Source organism: Corvus brachyrhynchos, unplaced genomic scaffold (genome assembly GCF_000691975.1).
Source record: "Corvus brachyrhynchos isolate BGI_N302 unplaced genomic scaffold, ASM69197v1 scaffold17, whole genome shotgun sequence".
Taxonomy (NCBI): domain Eukaryota; kingdom Metazoa; phylum Chordata; class Aves; order Passeriformes; family Corvidae; genus Corvus; species Corvus brachyrhynchos.
In genome coordinates, this window is record NW_008240046.1 from 15,739,972 (window position 1) to 15,758,228 (window position 18,257).

Sequence of the window (18,257 nt, forward strand, 5' to 3'; positions counted from 1 at the left end):
TTCTGACATCTGTTTTTATCTAGAACAGCTCATGCTTTCTGAAAACCAGATAAAGTATAAAACCTGAGGCAATCACTTTGAATATAATGGCAAATCAACATCTTGTTGATATACTATACCTTCTGATTCAGGATATGGTAGCAAGTGCAACTTCTACCTTTTATTAGCAGATGTAAGGCCTTTTGTCAGGAATATTGGTATAGTCAAAGACCACTTTCTGTTAGTTTTTCTCATAAGTTCTGTGGCTTTAAATTTAGAGCTACCACTAAATAGGTATATTTTTGCCCGCTAGTGATGTCTACCTGACATGACCATCTCAGTCAATTGATATGTGGTTTTAGTGTGTGTGGTCTTTTGTACTGACAGTGGGTAAAGCTGTAGGAACTGAAGACACCGAGTATTGCTCTCTTTCCCATCTATTTCCTGCAGTTACTATGTGATTTTGTTCTAATGTGATTACTGTGCGATTTTTTACCACGGGAGAGCATCATGAAATATCGTTGCTCGTATAAGGAATGTCTGCGTGCTCTTCAAAAATGCCTTCAAGTGTGTTTAGCCCTAAGAAGGGTTACTTAGCCTTACCCCAAAAAGGGTGCTGAGTTTGGCAGCACTGGTCTATCTGTGGGCAGAATCAATAAGCAGAAGAAGCTTTGTTGTATCAACAGTAGGAGCTGGGAGACTCCAATGCACATGTCGTTTAATCTCAAAGACGGTGGTGAGGAGTTTTAGGCAAGTCATGTAAGGTATGCTCTGAGGAAATGTTGGCATTGAGCTCAGGAAGCCAACCACATGTGGTTGCAGGGAACGGGGATCCATCCTTAAATGCCAAGTATTTATTGAAAGTCTGAAAAAGGCTGAGAATGGAAAGTATGTATCTGGACACTTCAGAGAATTATTTTCTGTTCTGAGTGCAGGCTGCAAAATACCATGGCTTAGTGCAGGCTTTACTGAAAGAAAGTCAAAATAAGACACACAAGAATATCAATTCACAGAAAAAAACATGGTTTTGAGTTCAGTTTAAAACCATGTGCTTTTTGGCAGAGCTAGTTGCCTTCCAAAATTTGGATTGTCCAGGTCTAATTCATACTCTCCATGTGTGTGCTTCATGTTGCTTACAGAGAGGATAGTGAGATAACAAGCCTTTCATTTAAATTACAGTAGTCTAGAGTTTGAATTTCATCAGACTGCTGGTTCTGTTATCCAACCTCCCTTATTTGATGGGACAGAGTACCACAACACTGAAGGAGACTAAGAGCTCCTTATGCAAAGCCCAGACAAGCATGTACTGATCTGTACCTCATCTGGCAATCAGCTGTGCTCCTTACTGAGACTGTATATGCCGGGGTGAAAAGAGTATGATGATCAGGCTGGTGCTTGAGCCCCAAAAGTTAACTACTGTTTCTGCATATTGTCTAATAACTACTGTCTAGAAGCTGTTTACTGTAGCCTTGTAGCAGTGTCCTAAACTTACCGAGTTTGCATCCCTTTTTTATCAGTGGGAGTTAAGTGCTCTTTTGCATTTAAAGTAAATAGCTGATAAAATCTTCTGACTAACATGTGCCTTTCAAGCATGAAAAATACCAGTTTGTATGTCATGTGGCAGTGACTCTTTCGAACTCTACTGGAACAAAAGGTAACCTTGAAAGTGGACCCCATTAAATAGTATTCTTATCACTCACATAGTGATGTCACAGAAACTGCAAACCTTGAGCAGCAATTATATATTTGCTGCTGCTTGCCACTCACTAGAGAGTTTTTAACTGAATATGCTTTACCCAGTGTGTCACTTCAGTTTATGCTTCTGATCCTCATGTAAGCAATTCTTCATCTTTTATCTGCTGCTCAAGAAATTTTGTTCAAATTGCAGTAAAATGCTATTAAAAACAGTTGATGTGTTGCTCACAAGTCAGAAATTAATAGTTAGAATTGAGGCTAACAGAAACATTTGAAGTTACCCAAAGACCCACATGAGCTAAAGACCACAGGCCTGGGTAGAAACAAAGTCTATAAGGTTTAAAAATCTAAATGTTTAACATAATCAAAATGTTGAGTGCTCACCAGCGCATCTTTCTAATCAATAGAAAAAAGAAGTTAAACTTTTCTTGACAATGCCTTAAGGAGGCATGTATTCCTCTAACATAAGATTTTATTTTTCTACATCTCTATCAAAAGTATTGTGCTACAAAAATGGAGAAGATATCACTGAGAACAAAAGTATAGATAGTGTGACCTGAGGTGGGATGACAAGTGTGAGGGAGTTCAGGGGGTGTGGGACACTCAAGTAATGGTTTCCTGTGCTTGGCTTTCTACCTGGACAGCTTTGTTTGGGTTATTTCTGGTATTTTGCTTGAAATGTTTGAAATAGCAGAGGCTACGTTAGTGATGTATAAAGTCTTCCAGCATTAATGCTTTTCTGTTTAATCCAGCAGACAGTTTAGAATACAGGGGTCAGAGAGCTTGAGGCAGTTACATTTTCACAAAGACCTTGCTTGGGGAGTGAGCGTGGAGAAAAGCCCATTTCCTAAAAAAATTATCTGGTAAATATAGAAATACAATGGGGATTTAATATATGCCAATAAAGTTGATTAGACTAAACTGTAGCACCCTGGAGGTGCTTGGCTTCCTTGTGATACAACTTGCATGGGGAGTTACTGTGTTGTAAATTACATGTGCTGTCCTGTAGTTTCACTGCTCTGTTTTCACTTTCCAGGGAGTCCATGTGCCAGGCTTTACTTTGGGAGGTGTTAGGAGTTAATCAAGATTTTGACAAGAATTGCACCAAATGTGTCTCGTGTTCATGCCATTTCTTAAAGAAAGAAAGACTCCATCCAGGTGGGCTTTGTGCACTGTAGTAGAGAGCAAACTCAAGCTCTCAGGCCCCTTGGTTATAGGCCCACCGAATGTCAATGCTGCCCAGAGCAGGATGAGAACACGCACTTGACAGAGCATTGTGTCAGTACCCTCAGTTCCCATTTAATGTCTCTGAGGCATAATTACTGGTTTTGTTGCTTTGGAGGGTCCATTAGTTCAGAGGAATTTGGTTTTGTTGGGGTTTTTCAGTACATTTTGGATTTTAAATAGTCAAAGTATGTGTTTTAGCCCCTTGGAAAGGTGTTAGCGTAGTGTGATACTGCAGGTGCCTGTTGCATGCCCTGGGAGGTGACAAAGGGGGTTTTTTGTTGCTAGAGCAGCTGCAATGTGCTGGGGACAAGCTCATGGAGTTTTGTTTTCTGCTGTTAGAATCAGGCGCTTGAGTGAACTGTCTTGTCAGCTGTGTCTGGGTTTCCTCATGTGTTCAGTTTGGATGAGGAAGAGACCAACAGGCCTGAACGGACAACATAGAAACACCCTTGTCTTTGAGTTGTACGGCTGGTCTGATAAAAAATGATGGCGTGCACTCTGTCTAGATTGTAGTGTTTGCATAATGATGAAAAAAATATTTCATGAACATATGTTGTGTGGTAAACTAGGAAGACTGCAGGCAATCTGATGTAAACACGTAAAAAAATGGAATTGAGAATTAATCATACAAACATGCTGTGCCAAGCAAAAATGTTTAGAGAAGTCAACAAAAGCTATTATGGGCATTGGTAAGACCATGTAAAAATCACCAGATTGCTTTAATAAGGACCTGAAATGTAACCAAGAATTTAGAGAAATACTTTGGAGTAGGAAACTTACTGTCTTTGTGTTTTAATGGCTGATGTAGTAGTTAGGTCAGTAGGTTTAGAAAGCAAATTAGCATGCCTGAAATGAAAAGTATAGCAGCAGTAAGAGAAATATGGGCTTCCAGGTAACTATTTTTTAAAGTCTCCATGGAAGAGACAGAGAAAGAAAAGGATAGAAAAAGGAAACTGCATTTTAAGGCTTTGGGATGATAAAAGTCTTAAAAAGCTCAACATGATATTTAGGGCTAGTAAAACTACGGATACTGTAACTGTAGGGACTGGAACATATTACACACAGTGATGTATAGATGCAGTAGTTAAGCTAGGAGGCTGAATCCTGTAATCCTCACTAAACAAAAATCCCATTGAAGTCAGTAGAAGATTTGCGTGAACGAGGAATGCATAACCGTGCAATTAGAGACAAAGTTGCAGCCTGACCTTGACTGGGCCTTTGTGCCTGTGATTAGCTGTACCCAGAGCATCTGGGTACATTTGTTTAAAGGCACAGTCAATTTTAATGACATCTCAAAAAAGAAATACAATTATGCCATAGTTTAAGTTCTAATGGATCCAAATGACAAATGCAAATAATTGCAAAGAAACATATTAAGGCAACACTTCTATAAAGTTAGTCTTTTGAAATAGCAAATTCTGTGTTCTTTATTCTTTTCCTTCTCAGGAAAAACAGGAGTCTAATAGATACTGTTCAAGTTTTGCCACTTGTAATTGAGAGTGGCAACTATCTGACTTTTCTTAAATGTAAGAGAGCATGGGAAATTATTGCGAGGTGTCAGAAATAGCCTCTAGTTAAACTAATAAAAATATGTCGTAGCATCTGCTATACACATTTATAAAGCTAAATAAATAATTGCTCTCCAAATTGTTTTAGAACTATTCCAATATGAAACAAAATGTCCTTTAAAATCATTCATTTATGTTTTTCCTTCTTTTGCAATCCTAGTGCAAATAAATTTGAAAATAAACAAAACACTTTCTTTTGAAGCAAAATTTAATTCAGCATACCAGAAATGTCATTCTCACTGCCAGTTACTCTAATGAGACATGCGCTCCTTGTGTCTGAATCTTTGTTTGAAAAGAGCTGCTGTTAAAGCATTGAGGAAATAGCAGTTCTCTGTAAAAGAAATGTTAGAAACATGCAAGAACAAACAGTTGTTTCATGGTCTGGTCCTGTAAATGGTGACCTCAGTGATTATAATGGGCTTTTGCTATTACTAAGTGTGTGTCCAAAATTCCTTTGTCCAGGACTGCAATCCTGTAAAGACATATGTGTGCTTTGTGGTACCTGCAATAATCTACTGGGGAAAATAATAAAAGGAATCCTTCTACTGCATTGTTTTTGTGTGCATATAACTCCATCACGGTTTTATATGAAAACCATTATGAGTAATCTTTCCAGATTGTCTTTAGGAAGTGGTTTCCTATGGCTGGAAAAGCACTTCCTGAGAGGTTGCCAGCTGGAGAATTTGAAATTTCTCTCTGCATAAATTCTCCTGTTTTGACACTTTGTCCTGCTAAAACCCAAGAAAACTTCTAGAACCTTTGATTTTGAAGATGATGATGAAAATAACAGGATCTATTTTTTTTTCAGAAAGTTGAGAGCCTTTTGTTGTTTTGTTGGTTTTTTTTCTTCTTTTTGTATTAGAATCTGTCATCTCAAGATGTGTACCTTTACTGCTGAAGAATAAAATCTCAGGATGCTCCTGGTTGGAGACTGGGTATTGCATAGTCATAGTACTAACCCACTTTTACTCCCTTATCTCTTCTCCCATTCCTGTTTTCATGTCAAAAACCTCACTGGGTTTCTTTACCTAAAGTTCTGTTCAAGACTCTGTGACCAAGTGACTACAAAATGCAATGATACAAACCCATTTTTTACTTCTAAGAGCAGATAAAAAGCTTAACATGAGTAAATATTTCAATGTAACAGTAAGGTTTATGCCTATGCTTAGCTTAATTTTAAGTGTATTCCTTACATCTCTCCACAGACTTGGAATAACTAGACCTCTTTCTCCCTTTCACCTGCTCTCTGTATGTCTCCTTTTAATTTATATAATCCATATAAGTCTGGTTTTTTTTCATTAGTTTCTGGGCCTGGATAAGAATGGAGGCAGCTCAGCAAGGTGGTATAGGACAAGTTTCAACAACTAATGGTAATTATAATCTATTTCAAGATGTAATGTTGTATCTTCTGTCAGGGGTCATACGGGTTCTTGCCATTCAATGGAAGCACATACCTCAGGGCTGCTTCTTGCAGTAACTTCATTCTGCAGTCAAACCTCATTCAAAAACTCTTCTGATAGCATACTGTGTTCAGCATTGGATTACTCTGTCCTGTCAGTGTAAATTAGCATCTATTTTAATACTGCTGATGTTCCCTGATCCTTTCTAAGTAACATTGCTGTACAATACGCTATTCAGAATAATTTAAGCCAAAAATAATGGGCAACATACATTTCTCCTGATTTAGTTGCATGAAAGGGAGTTGTGACCAAGTCTCAATTTAGTTCTTGGATTTGCCATTCTTAAGGTTTCATTTGCCTTTCCCTATCTCTCATGGCTTGCTGGCAAATCTCTTAATACCTGTCAGGTTTTACATGGTACAATAAGCTTTCTCCTTTAGTGATACACAAGCATTATTTCTTGTTTTGTGATCAAAGACCCTCATTTTTTTATCATTTTTTGCTCCTCATAGTTCAGAACAAATGTGACAACTCCACAGAACTACTGATCTTTTATACTGCAGTTTGCAATGAAGTTAGCCAATCATGGAAAGCAAAAATGAAAAAAAAAAAAGAAAAAAAAAAAAATATAAAAAAAAAAAAGTATTACAGGCTGAATGTCTAAACAAATGGATTTTTCTCTGTATAACTTATCTGTAACAGGTGTCAAACTGTGGTCCAGAGGATGTTCCACACAGAATTCAGAGTGGAACAAATTTCCACCATAAATTATCAGGACAGGCACAAGCAGGTTGTGGGTAGCAGGTCCTCTTAATTGTATATCTACTGAGGATAAAAATTCAGATGACCTCTTTCTTTTGCCTGGATTAGCAAAGATCCTTTACATAAAATATTTAAGTAGTAGCTTGATAGCAAAAATAAAAGCTTCTTCTGGTACTTTTTTCATTAATGAAATATCACAATTTAATACCTTAGTTTCCAAAACCTGTCTGATCTGTTAGCCTGGTGTGTTACTTTGGCTTATTAAATAGACTTGTGTCAAATAAACTGAAAAAATATGATGCCAAATAACATAAACCAATAATAATGTAATTTTAACGGCATATACTTAGAAACCCTAAAATTTAATAAAATGCACAGGTTTCTGAGGACCTTTAAGTGTTTCCTCTTTCATATATATAAAACTTGTTTGTAATAATTTAAAACTAAGAGTTTACAACTAAAATTGCTGTGTTATAACTTATTCATTACTCTTTAGTTTTTTTTGAATTTTAAATAGTGTGTTGTGTTTATGGCTGGAATATTTTTTGAAATAGTGACAAAGTAGGTGGTCTAGTAATTAATATTTCTGTACAGATCTGTAAACTGTGCAAGATTTGTTCAAAAAACAGAAATCATGTCCTTTTAGATTAAGACATTTGTTTAGGAATAAAGTTCAAGTTTGTCTTTGAAATTCAATGATCTAGTTTCACTGCCTGTGAAATTATTTGTTTTATGAACCATTTTAAAAGTATAATTAATTCAAGAAGTTTCTGTGACCTGTTGCTAAATATTTAGACCATAGATTAACTATATTTGTTCAGTGTTTCAAATAGTGATTTTAAAAACTTGGTGAAAAGGAAAGTTACTTAGTAGTGAGGGAAATTATTCAACAATGATACGATACAACATGTTCATGTAATCTTTCTCCCTTATAAATTTCAAAAATTCAAGAATAAGCAAAAGTGTTGAATTGAGAACTGAACACTCCCATCACAGTGAGAACCTATGTGTTCAGTATAACTCAGAAATGTTCTTACAAATGCGCAATTTATTATTCCTACTCTTACTGAAACCTCTTTTTACCAACAATTGACCTGTAAATAGAAAACATGACGTAAAAACTACCTACTGCCTTCTTGAAGCCACTCACTTGATAGGAAGCCAGAACTCCTACTCACTGACTGATTAGGGTCTGGGATGCATTCGTGTAGCTCAGGTACTGTGCTCAAGCAGTGTCTCAGAATTGAAATCAAAATGAAGGAGCTGCCCCTTACCTCTCCACTCAGTAACTGTCAACTTGATACTGAGAAAGTTTTTAATTCTCACTGCCTGTGTTACACTTGCTCAAGTGATGACAGTTCATTGCAGTGCTATGTTAATAATTTTCTTCAGAAAAAGACTATATTTGTCTGATTTTTTTCTGACAAAGCTAAGGGTAGTTGTTAATAATGGTAATGCCAATGAAAGCTAAGCAAAGATTGAGAATAAGCAATCTTATTTGAAAGTCCTGATAGTTTATTCTTTTGTGCTGATTTTGATAGGATACATGTGGCTGCTGAAAGGAAAACAAGAGGTTGCAGGGTATTTTGAAAAAACAGCCATATTCAGACCATATTAAATAAAAAGCCTAACTGGCATTTTATCCTTTTCTGAGAGAGTAAAGTCTTATAATGAGGAGGATTTCTAGTAGGACTGCAAGTTTTTCTTTTCAGAATTGTGTGGTTTGCTTTTGTCAGTGTTAATTAAAAGTTGCTTAAAAGTATTCAAAATGAACGTATTGTTTTTATAATGTGTCAAATTCTACAGAACTGCCATGTGGCCTCAACCCAGATGTCTTGTAGATGGAGTGCATGCAGTCAGCACCAGAACCTTGCTGGCTGTGGTGGCTGCATTGCAGAGGGCACTGGCATTCTCATTCCGTTAGCTGTCTCCTTTCTGCCGGGATTCTGTGCCTGTTAATCACCTTGACATCTCAGCAGTTATCACAGTGTTGTCCTTTATTTTCACTTTACAAATGTTTTTTACTTACAAGGGGTTTTCCCTTTCTTCTAGTCATGCATCTGGTCATGCATGGCGATCCACACATTTGTCAACACTGGTCACTGGAGCTGCTGATGACCAACAAAATAATACACAAATCTCATCTGGTACAGATTGCACTGCCTGATGTCTTCAAGATTTAATCAGATGTAAGCCTTTCAGCAGCAATAATCCAAATCCTTATTGATTTCAAGTCTGTCTGTAATGCTAGCTGGAAGCTTCAGTACAAGGCTTTGAACATTAAACAATCCAGATGCAGCTGCACTTAGCAAATGGTTATCCCACATATTTGCAGCCTTTGACCTTTTTGTGGGCTTACCTAGTGAAAGCTCCTGAATAGTGAATTAAGCCTATTGATAATGGGTTTGATTTCTGTATTTTATTTTTCAATTACAATTTGCTGTACTCCTAGAAACACTCTGCATGGGTTTAGGAATACAGGTTAAACATGGCTGCTTTGGAACAACACAGATTTTTAAAGATCAGGCCGAAGAGAACAAAACCTTTCCTGTTACTATAATTTGTTGTGAAATTGCTTCCAAAAAGAGTCTAGCTAAGGTGCCACAAATCCTCTTTCTCAAAACTGCTCTCTGTTATAGTCAGGAATGGTATTAATTCCCCAAGTTTGTAGAAACCTGTGAGAACTGGCTGTCCAAAATGAGGTTTTAAAGCAATTAGGCAGCAGACTACAGAGTTGCTTTAGAAAGTAACTAATTTTTTTTTTCTCTCTGTTTCCCAGGGAATTCAAATTCAGATTAAAAAAAAAAGGTATTTTCATAACTAATTCCCGTTGAATATATGAAAGTACTGGCATTTTTTTAGTGAAGGTTGAGAACCACTGAGGAATGCAGGTACTTGAAGAATAAGTACCAGCCAAGAGCTATGTTTCAGAACCTCAGCAGGAGCTAAATATTTCACTAAAGGACTTAATGCTAAGTACCTTTGCGCAAATCTATGAACTTAGATTTTCCAGCATTGTCTAACAATATCTAAGTAAAATATCACCCTAAAAATGCTGGCATGCAAAAAATTAAATTTCCCTTAACATGGGAATTTTACATTACCTACCTCAGCTCAAATACTTGTACTTATAAACAGGAGGAGCAATATTAAATAGTATAAACCTAGGATGATTTTCTTGCAGTTTATGCATTTTGCTCTCAAAAAATGGCCCAAACAAGAGAAAAAAGATGTGATATATAATATAGAAGTGAAACTTCTGTATTCTTAAGCTTATCCTTATAGTCAATGTCTTTTTCTTCCTTAGCAAATTCTCCTTTTAATTTCTTCCCAAATAATTTATTTTTCCTTGCCTATCTACTTTGTACATTCTCTCCCCTCACTCCTGCCATTTATTTGTTTTCTTTCCCTGATGTTATCCTTAGTATTTAAAATGCCATGGTGAATAGAAGTCACTTAAAGCATAATATAGTTCAGACTGTTTCATTTATTTATTTTGTACTTTGATTCTTACTTTTTAGGTTTGTCTGGTGTGCTTTGTAGGCTCTTTGGATCAGAGACTGATTCTAATCTCTCGGCCGTTCTCATGATGTTTTGATTTGTTCATATTAACTGCAGTGGTCTTTCTACTTATATGAAGTGATGTGAAATAAAATTTATGTTCACTGTTTGGCTTCTGTAAGGCACTGTTTTGTTGCTGTATTGAATGGTAACTTTAGTTTGAACTGCAGTCATCCAAGTTTGCTGGTGGCAAATGGGTGCATGGGAGATCGAAATCAGGGCTTTTCTAGTAAGACCATAGAAGTGGGCATAAAAGTTGAATTTAATTCTTACTATAATTACAATTTTCAATTAGAATTTTTTTTTACTGGCATCAACTTCCAAAAAACCTAGCACTGAAATACATGAAAATTGCAATAAATTATTATGCAAGTGAAGTGTTTACAAATACTCCTCTAATGCAATATTTCCATTTGCTTACAAATCATTTCAACATTCAGATTTAAATACTTGATTTTTAATCCATTTCAGTCAATCAATAAATACAGATTATAAGTATCTTAAAATGGAGGGGGTTATAGACAGCATTTTCCTATTAAGAATTGTCAACAAAATCCTTGAAAATGAAATGAGCTGACAATTGTAGTCAGAGCAGATACATAAAGTACCATTATAGCATATTGCACCATCAATTATGTGTCAAGCACGCTGCCAAATATTAAGTGTTCTGACCTTTGTTATTAATAATAGAGGCAAACACTGGGGACATATGAAAGATAAGTAATGTAATGCATGGAAAATCTATTATATGTTTGACTTTGTTAATGGCTATAGAGCCTATTTGGTATCCTGCCCTTTCCCTTGCAAGCCATAATTTTATGAAAAACTGGACATACCATGTAATGGAAAGCCACATGGTGAAAAAATACTTTGATAGAACAAAATGCTCTGAAGTTAAATAAGTTAGTAAGCAAGAGATCGTGTGTCATCAAGCTTTACTCCTTTATTTATATGTATTTGTCATTTCCCCTGCCCTTCATGAAAAATGTGAAATTAATGAAATGGAGAAGTGTATCTTTTTTGTATTCTCCATTCTTTCTCGTATTTTTAGGTTGTTATTTTGCTTAATACCACCTATCATCTTGTAGAGTTTGGCTAGTTGAAGGTTTAATCAGTGTCTTTCATTAGAATATACCTGCTAGTGATTTTAGGTGTTCATGCAGGACAACACTGATAATAGGTAAAAATGACAAAAATAGTAGAATGGTCAACCAAAGGATGGAGATAAACACTTATGAAGGGAGTGGTGGTGATTAAAAAAAAAAAGAAAGTTCAAACCCCAATCTCTTAACTGACTTGAAAACGCAAAGAAAATAGAAAGCACAGGATAGAGAAAACTCCTTCCTGTGCAATCACTCTTGGCATTATTTCCTGCTTCCTTCTTAATGTATAAGATAAATTCCAGAATGCATTACCAGTAAAACATTAAGCAGTTGGTCCACGATTCCATCAGGAGTGCTCTGTAATTATATGAAAATCAACTGACTGTTTACATTTATCAGAAAGCTTTCTTCTGTCCTAGAAGTCACAGAATATCTCTTCTTACAAACGATGTTAATGTTCTATTATTTTTTTTTCCTCCCTTTGAACTTAACATTTGGGAATAACTAGCTTGGTGACAGTAATTACAGCTACAAACCATATTTCTTTCTGAACTTCACTAATCTGCACTTGCATAAGACTGAAAAATGAGAGCTTCTCTGATCTCTAGGACATTTTTGTTGATGTTACTTTGTCTCATTGTATATTCTAAATAGGCATTTAAGTCTCAAAATTGTTTTGCAATGTAAATCCAGTGTCCTACACTACAAGCCAATGCATAATTAGGAAAGAGCAAAGAATAAAAGATTTGGACCAAGACAGTATATTTTTGTGAGCTTACCAGTTTGCACAAAATCAAAAATGTTGCCAGACTAATATTATATTTACAGAAGCAGATTCATTCTTCTCTTAAAAATTAGGAAACTCTTTCTAATGATCCTTAATGATCTGATGCTTATCCTATATGCAGGACACACTCTTGTAATCATCCAGAACTTAAGATTTCATTTGATGTTCATGTCAACAAGATGTTTGGCTGTTCTACAAAATTAAATCACAAGTTCCTTAAACAAATGTTCCTCTAAACAATTTTTCATACATGAGAGTAATTTGCTGCAGTTAAAAAATACATAGATGTACAGGAAGAGATCATTGATCTTTGTGTCAAGGTAACACTGTAAGCATGTTGAAAAATCAACATATATTTTCTATGCTTTTTTTGTTCCCTACCTCTGGACGCTAGGTGTAGTGTATTTAGTACAGATATATGTATTTCCTTCTCTTTTCTTTCTAAATTGGAAGAGGGAGAGAACAAAAGTTTTCCATGGTGTAAATTTCAATGGAAGCCATCTTTACAAACAAATAACTTTATTAAAATAAGCAGAAAATAATTCAAATGCAATAACGATGATTTTTTAAAAGTAATTTTATATATCTACTCCAGAAATTGTTTTCCTTTTGTTCACATTAAATGAGTACTTCAGAGAATCATAGAATAAGCTGAGTTGGAAAGGATCCACAAGGATCATCAAGTCCAACTCCTGGCTCTGCACAGGACAGCCCCAAGAGTCACACCATGTGCCTGAGAGTACTGTCCAAACAGTCCTTGAACTCAGAAAGGGTTAGTGCTGTGACCACTTCCCTGGGGAGCCTGTTCCAGTGCTCAACCATCCTCTGGGTGAAGAACCTATTCCTGAGATCCAACCTAAACCTCCCCTGACACAGCTTCACGCCATTTCCTCAAATCCTGTCACTGGTCTCGTGATGAGATCAATGTCTGCCCCTCTGCTTCCCCTTGTGAGGATGTTGAAGACCACAGTGAGGTCTCCCCTCAGTCTCCTTTAGGCTGAACAAACCAAGTATCCTCACTCACTTCAGAACCTTCCCCAACCTCATGGCTCTCCTTCGGATACTCTCTAATAGCTTGATGTATTTTTTATATTGTGGCACCCATAACTTGTCACAGCACTTGAGGTGAGGGTTCCCCACTGCAGAGTGGGACAATCCCTCCCTTGCCCAGCTGGCAATGCTGTGCTGATGCACTTCAGGACAGCACTGCTGGCTCATGTTCAGCTTGCCATTGACCAGGACGCCCAGGTCCCTTTCCTCAGTGCTGCTCTGCAGCCTCTCCTTCCTTAATCTCACAATCCAGGCTGCCATGTCTCAGGTTGTAGGCACATGGCACTATGGCCCATGGAATATGAGTAAAACAATTCTATATTACATTTGATAAAATGCTTAATTAAAGCCATTAATTTCTTCATATTTTGAGTTTTATTCATGCATATTTAATATGTATAACAAATTCCATCTCCAGCTGAAAATACATGAGTTGATTGCCTGACTAAAGAGGAATTCATCGACATACTTTATTTCTAACAATTTTACTCTTTCCTGCTCCATGCCCAGCCTACCAACAAAGTAATATTGAGTTTCATTACTTATTTTCCTGATGCTCTAGGCCTGTACTTTGAATGTCTGCAACAGCAATAGCCAACATTTTGTCTACTGTAGTCTGCACTACAGACTTTTAAGGATTCATCAAAGGTGGCAAAGTTTTGATTGAATTCTCTTTCCATGTTATCCCCATGATCTGCTAGGACTTCCTAGGATCAACTACTGGATGGCTAACCACAGGTTTTTTTCCTGTGCCTTTTGCATAATAGACTGGCTCCCAGCCTTGTGACAGTGTATACACACTGTGCCATGCATATTCCCATCACGTGGCAGACATGCATTTGCAACGCTGGCATTGTGCTGGTGCAGCAACTTGTTTCCCATTACTCAAGGGCCATGTGCTGCAGCACCCTCAGGAAACATTCTGGCCGGAGTGAGGCTGCTCAAACCCTGCACTTCTCACTTCTCAGGAGCTGCAAGCAGTGAGTAGCCAAATTAGTTGTTTGTTAAGCTCGGATTTTGGTCTCTGACCCACTGATTGGGACTCTGAGTGGCATTCTGCAAGGAGAGCAGGCGTGATGGGGAGAGAAATTCTCTGTGTTACCAGTAAATTTGAAGGAAAAGCCCCCAGAAACTGATGATGCATGGTTTGGGTCAGGAATGGCCATTCCTGTGGTGGCAAGGAAAGAGATGAAGACCTGCATGGGCACATTTTTGAGACAATAGCTTGGTTGTTGAAACCTCCCAGGACAAAGTCATCTGCGAGGACACTGTGGTTAGCAAGGCTTCAGTGAAAACATTTTTTTAAATTTCATAACACTTCATCATATAAAATGAATTTAAAATTGGTATTAGAATCCTAGAATCACAGAATGGCCTGAGTTGGGAGGGACCTTAAAGATCATCTAACTCCAGCTCCCCTGCCATGGACAGGTACACCTTTCACTACACCAGGTTGCTCAGAGCTACATCCAGCCTGCCCTTGAACAATTCCAGGGATGGGATGTCCATAACTTCTCTGGGTCACCTATTCCAATGCCTCACCACCTTACAGTTCTGTATATAAGTGTGTTTACAGAAATGAGTTTTGTGAATTTCCCTTATCCTGAGGTGTTTCAGCTGTATTTGACACTGGATAAGGAAGTAGATGCAACCATACATGCCATTTTGTACCCTGGTAGTTGTTTGTGAGACAAGGAACAGTTTTGACTCAGGTGAGCTAGTTCTGACTAACTGTTTTACTCACATAATGTTCAAAATCATTGAACTGAAAGGGGTTTTTTTGTTAGTTGGGGAGTCAGATAAGAATTTGTCAATTTCAGTTTATATAGTTTTGTATTTCTGCATTTAAGCATGTTTTACACTCTTACAGCCTGGTGGTTTTTTGACTAGAGCAACAGTTTTGTAGTAAACTAGAGTCTCCAGCCAGTTGATGCATTTTGGACAAAGTGTACCTCTATATTTTGTGTCTCATACTGCCATCTAAGGGCCATGTAGGCTGAGAAGGTAGCTAAAGGTTCTTCAATACTCTTTTTTCTCCTACTGCCTTTCTCATTGGGAAGTCAGCAATTCATGAATGAGAAAGGTGGGCAGGGGATAACACCAGTCCTTTGATGCAATATGTTTCATCTGAGAGAAACAGAGGAATCTTCCTGATAAGTGATAAATTGGAATGTAAATTTCAGTCATTTGGAAAACTGTAATTGCAATAATTTTGTGTAAAGGCCAGCAATACAAGAAAGCAAGATTACAGGATTTGAGGCTACTCCTGAAACAGCAAGGGAGTGTGAGGTTTAGATTCTTCAGGGTACCAAAGTCCTCGTGTCCTACTGATTTAAAGATTAGTGCTTTATAATAGAATTTGCTTATTAAGATTCTAGTACCCTAGAAAGATATTAAATAACAGTAATTAGTTTCTTGGTTTGGTGTTTTTTGGGGTTTTTTTTAACTGGTTTTGCATTTCTGGGTGTTTTGACTTTCCGCGACTAAGGGAACATGGGAAAAACTTGGTGTTACTGTAAGAGTATGTGATATTAAATAACATGAACATCATTTAAATGTTTGGAGGTTTAAGCATTCAAAATTTTATCACAAAAACTTATCTTTCCAGGATAAAAAAGCTTTTTTTTTTTTTATAATCTGCAAGCTGTGTTTGTATAGACTTAATTCTATAGCTCCTTTCTCACACAGATGTTTTGAACTACAAGGGTGATAAAGAAGCGGTGGAAGAAGCAAAAGGTTTATTTGTCAATATACTACTGTTGGCACTGACTGACAGAAGCAGTTTTTATAATGAGGACCCCTTTGAGCACAACTTTATTTTACAATGTATGAGTTGCTTTTCAGGCTAGTTTCCAGCAAACCTTGTGTACTAGAGAAAGTAATTAATCTTGCATGTTACTTTGACAGGCTCATGCAAGCAAAGACCTGGAAGAGCAGTTGCGGTCTGTGTCCAGTGTGGATGAACTCATGACAGTACTTTATCCAGAATACTGGAAAATGTTCAAATGTCAGTTGAGGAGAGGAGGTTGGCAACACAACAGGGAACACTCCAGCTTTGACACAAGATCAGATGATTCCCTGAAATTTGCCGCAGCACACTATAATGCAGAGATCCTGAAAAGTAAGTACAGGACACAATCCACGTTCCAACACACAATAAATTAAAATCTGAAGGCTTTTCAGTTGTGTCAAAAATATTTTAAAAGCTAAGCATTGTCAGTAAACCAACCTCAGCAGTTTGATAGGATGTGTTGTCTATAATATAAAATCTTTGATAGTCAGCCTTTCAATGGAACAAATCACTGAGCAGACATATTCTAGGTATGTCCATTGTAAGAAAGTTGCTTTCTCAGCTCAGTAAATAGGGAAAGTGAAGTGCTTGTCTTCAAGTATAAGGAATCCTACTTTGTAGAGGCTGTAACAATTTTGCAGAAAGAAAAGAGGATGCTAATAGTTGGACTCATTGAACTGTTTCTTCTCATTTTCTGCAATTGCATCATGGCTGGTAATGCTTTCTTCTCTTACGAATTATGGCTCTGTAATGCCAAATAATCCACTTGTAACTTTTTCCTGTTACAAGAGGATAGTTGTAATGGTGTTATGATAAAACAAGCAAAACAGCTTTCAAACCAATGTGTTTGAATACCTTTCAGTGTTTCAGATAACTTGGGCAAATATATATTAGCTTACTATTTAAGCAAATTCTTGTAGGCAGAGAAATGCAGGATTTATAGCAGGAGGTGTATTTTTTGACATGATATTGGAAATTGTGTACCTTAATGGAGACTTCAAAGTACACATAGGGCAGGATTTCCATTTTTGTTGAATAGCCTACCAAATTCTAGTGCCAAAAGGGAATAAAGGGACCTGTACAGCCACAAGTCCCAGGGCTGTTTAGCTCAATATTATATTTGGTAAGAGGCTGTATAACATGATACAAAGTCTTTGGCCCAATTTATGTGGATAATCTGGGCACAAAAATCATCCATCAGATTAAATAACATGCTGTACATAATTGCTAAATAGTAATCTTTTCTGTTAAATTATACCCTTCTAGTTAACAAACTTAACATGTATTCAAATGAATTTCACAGTAAGTGTATAAAATCTAACATTTCTAATATATCACATCCAAGTGAAGTACTTTGTAGGGCTGGTTAAAATAACTTTGCAGAGGTGTGCAGTACTAAAGTGCAGACTTTACTCACGATAAGACTTGCCCCAGGCAAAGGAGAAAGGTAATAATTTTAAACTAAAGAAAATAGATTCACAACAGATAAAAGGAAGAAATTTTTTACTATAAGCATGGTGAACTACTGGAACAGGTTGCCCAGTAAGGTGGCAGATGCTCCATCCCTGGAAACATTCAAGGTCCTTCAAGTTTGAATGGGGCTCTGAGCAGCCTGATCTGGTTGAAGATGTCCTTGCTCATTACAAGGGGGTTGGACTAGATGACAGGTGAACTTTAAAGGTCCTTTCCAACACAAGCCAGGCTATGATTCTGTACTCTGAGGTCTCCCCCTGCCTGTTAGGTTCCATTTTAGCTCCACTGTGACTTTTCCTCTGCTCCATAACAGTATGTCATGTCCCTATGAAGAAGAAAATTCAGCTAGAAGGTAACATAGAGAGATGTGTATTTCACTGACTGAAGGGTGTGACTCTAGCAGTTCATATTCTGGTTTTGAAGTTTAAAAAGGAATCCTAAATTACTGCAGGACAGTTTTGGTTTTAAACAGTTACTTTATAACATATGAAATTCCCTGTAACTTGGCAGGTATTGATACTGAATGGAGAAAAACTCAGTGCATGCCACGTGAAGTGTGTGTGGATGTGGGAAAAGAGTTTGGAGCAACTACAAACACCTTCTTTAAACCCCCATGTGTATCAATCTACAGATGTGGAGGTTGCTGCAATAGTGAAGGACTTCAGTGTATGAATATCAGCACAAATTACATCAGCAAGACAGTAAGTTCTCACTCTTTTATTACAGTTAACATCCTCCTTGCAAATACATTTGTGTTCATGCATATTTTAAACCTTCTTATTGCTACTGTGACAAAGGAAATAGTTGATTCCAGAATACATGGGTAAAACAGATGAAGAGACTACTGCCTGGAAAAAATGT

General features: G+C 37.0%; 1 protein-coding gene across 1 annotated transcript in view; it reads left to right on the plus strand.

The window, feature by feature from the left end:
* The window catches only part of VEGFC (vascular endothelial growth factor C), a gene marked incomplete at its 5' end in the record, with an annotated part of 70,688 nt that overhangs the window by 37,340 nt on the left and 15,091 nt on the right, over positions 1-18,257 (plus strand). Inside the window, 2 exons of the mRNA XM_008641561.2 lie at positions 16,040-16,253; positions 17,907-18,097. Of these exons, the coding sequence (XP_008639783.1) occupies positions 16,040-16,253; positions 17,907-18,097 (405 nt within the window). The remainder of the gene's footprint in view (positions 1-16,039; positions 16,254-17,906; positions 18,098-18,257) is intronic.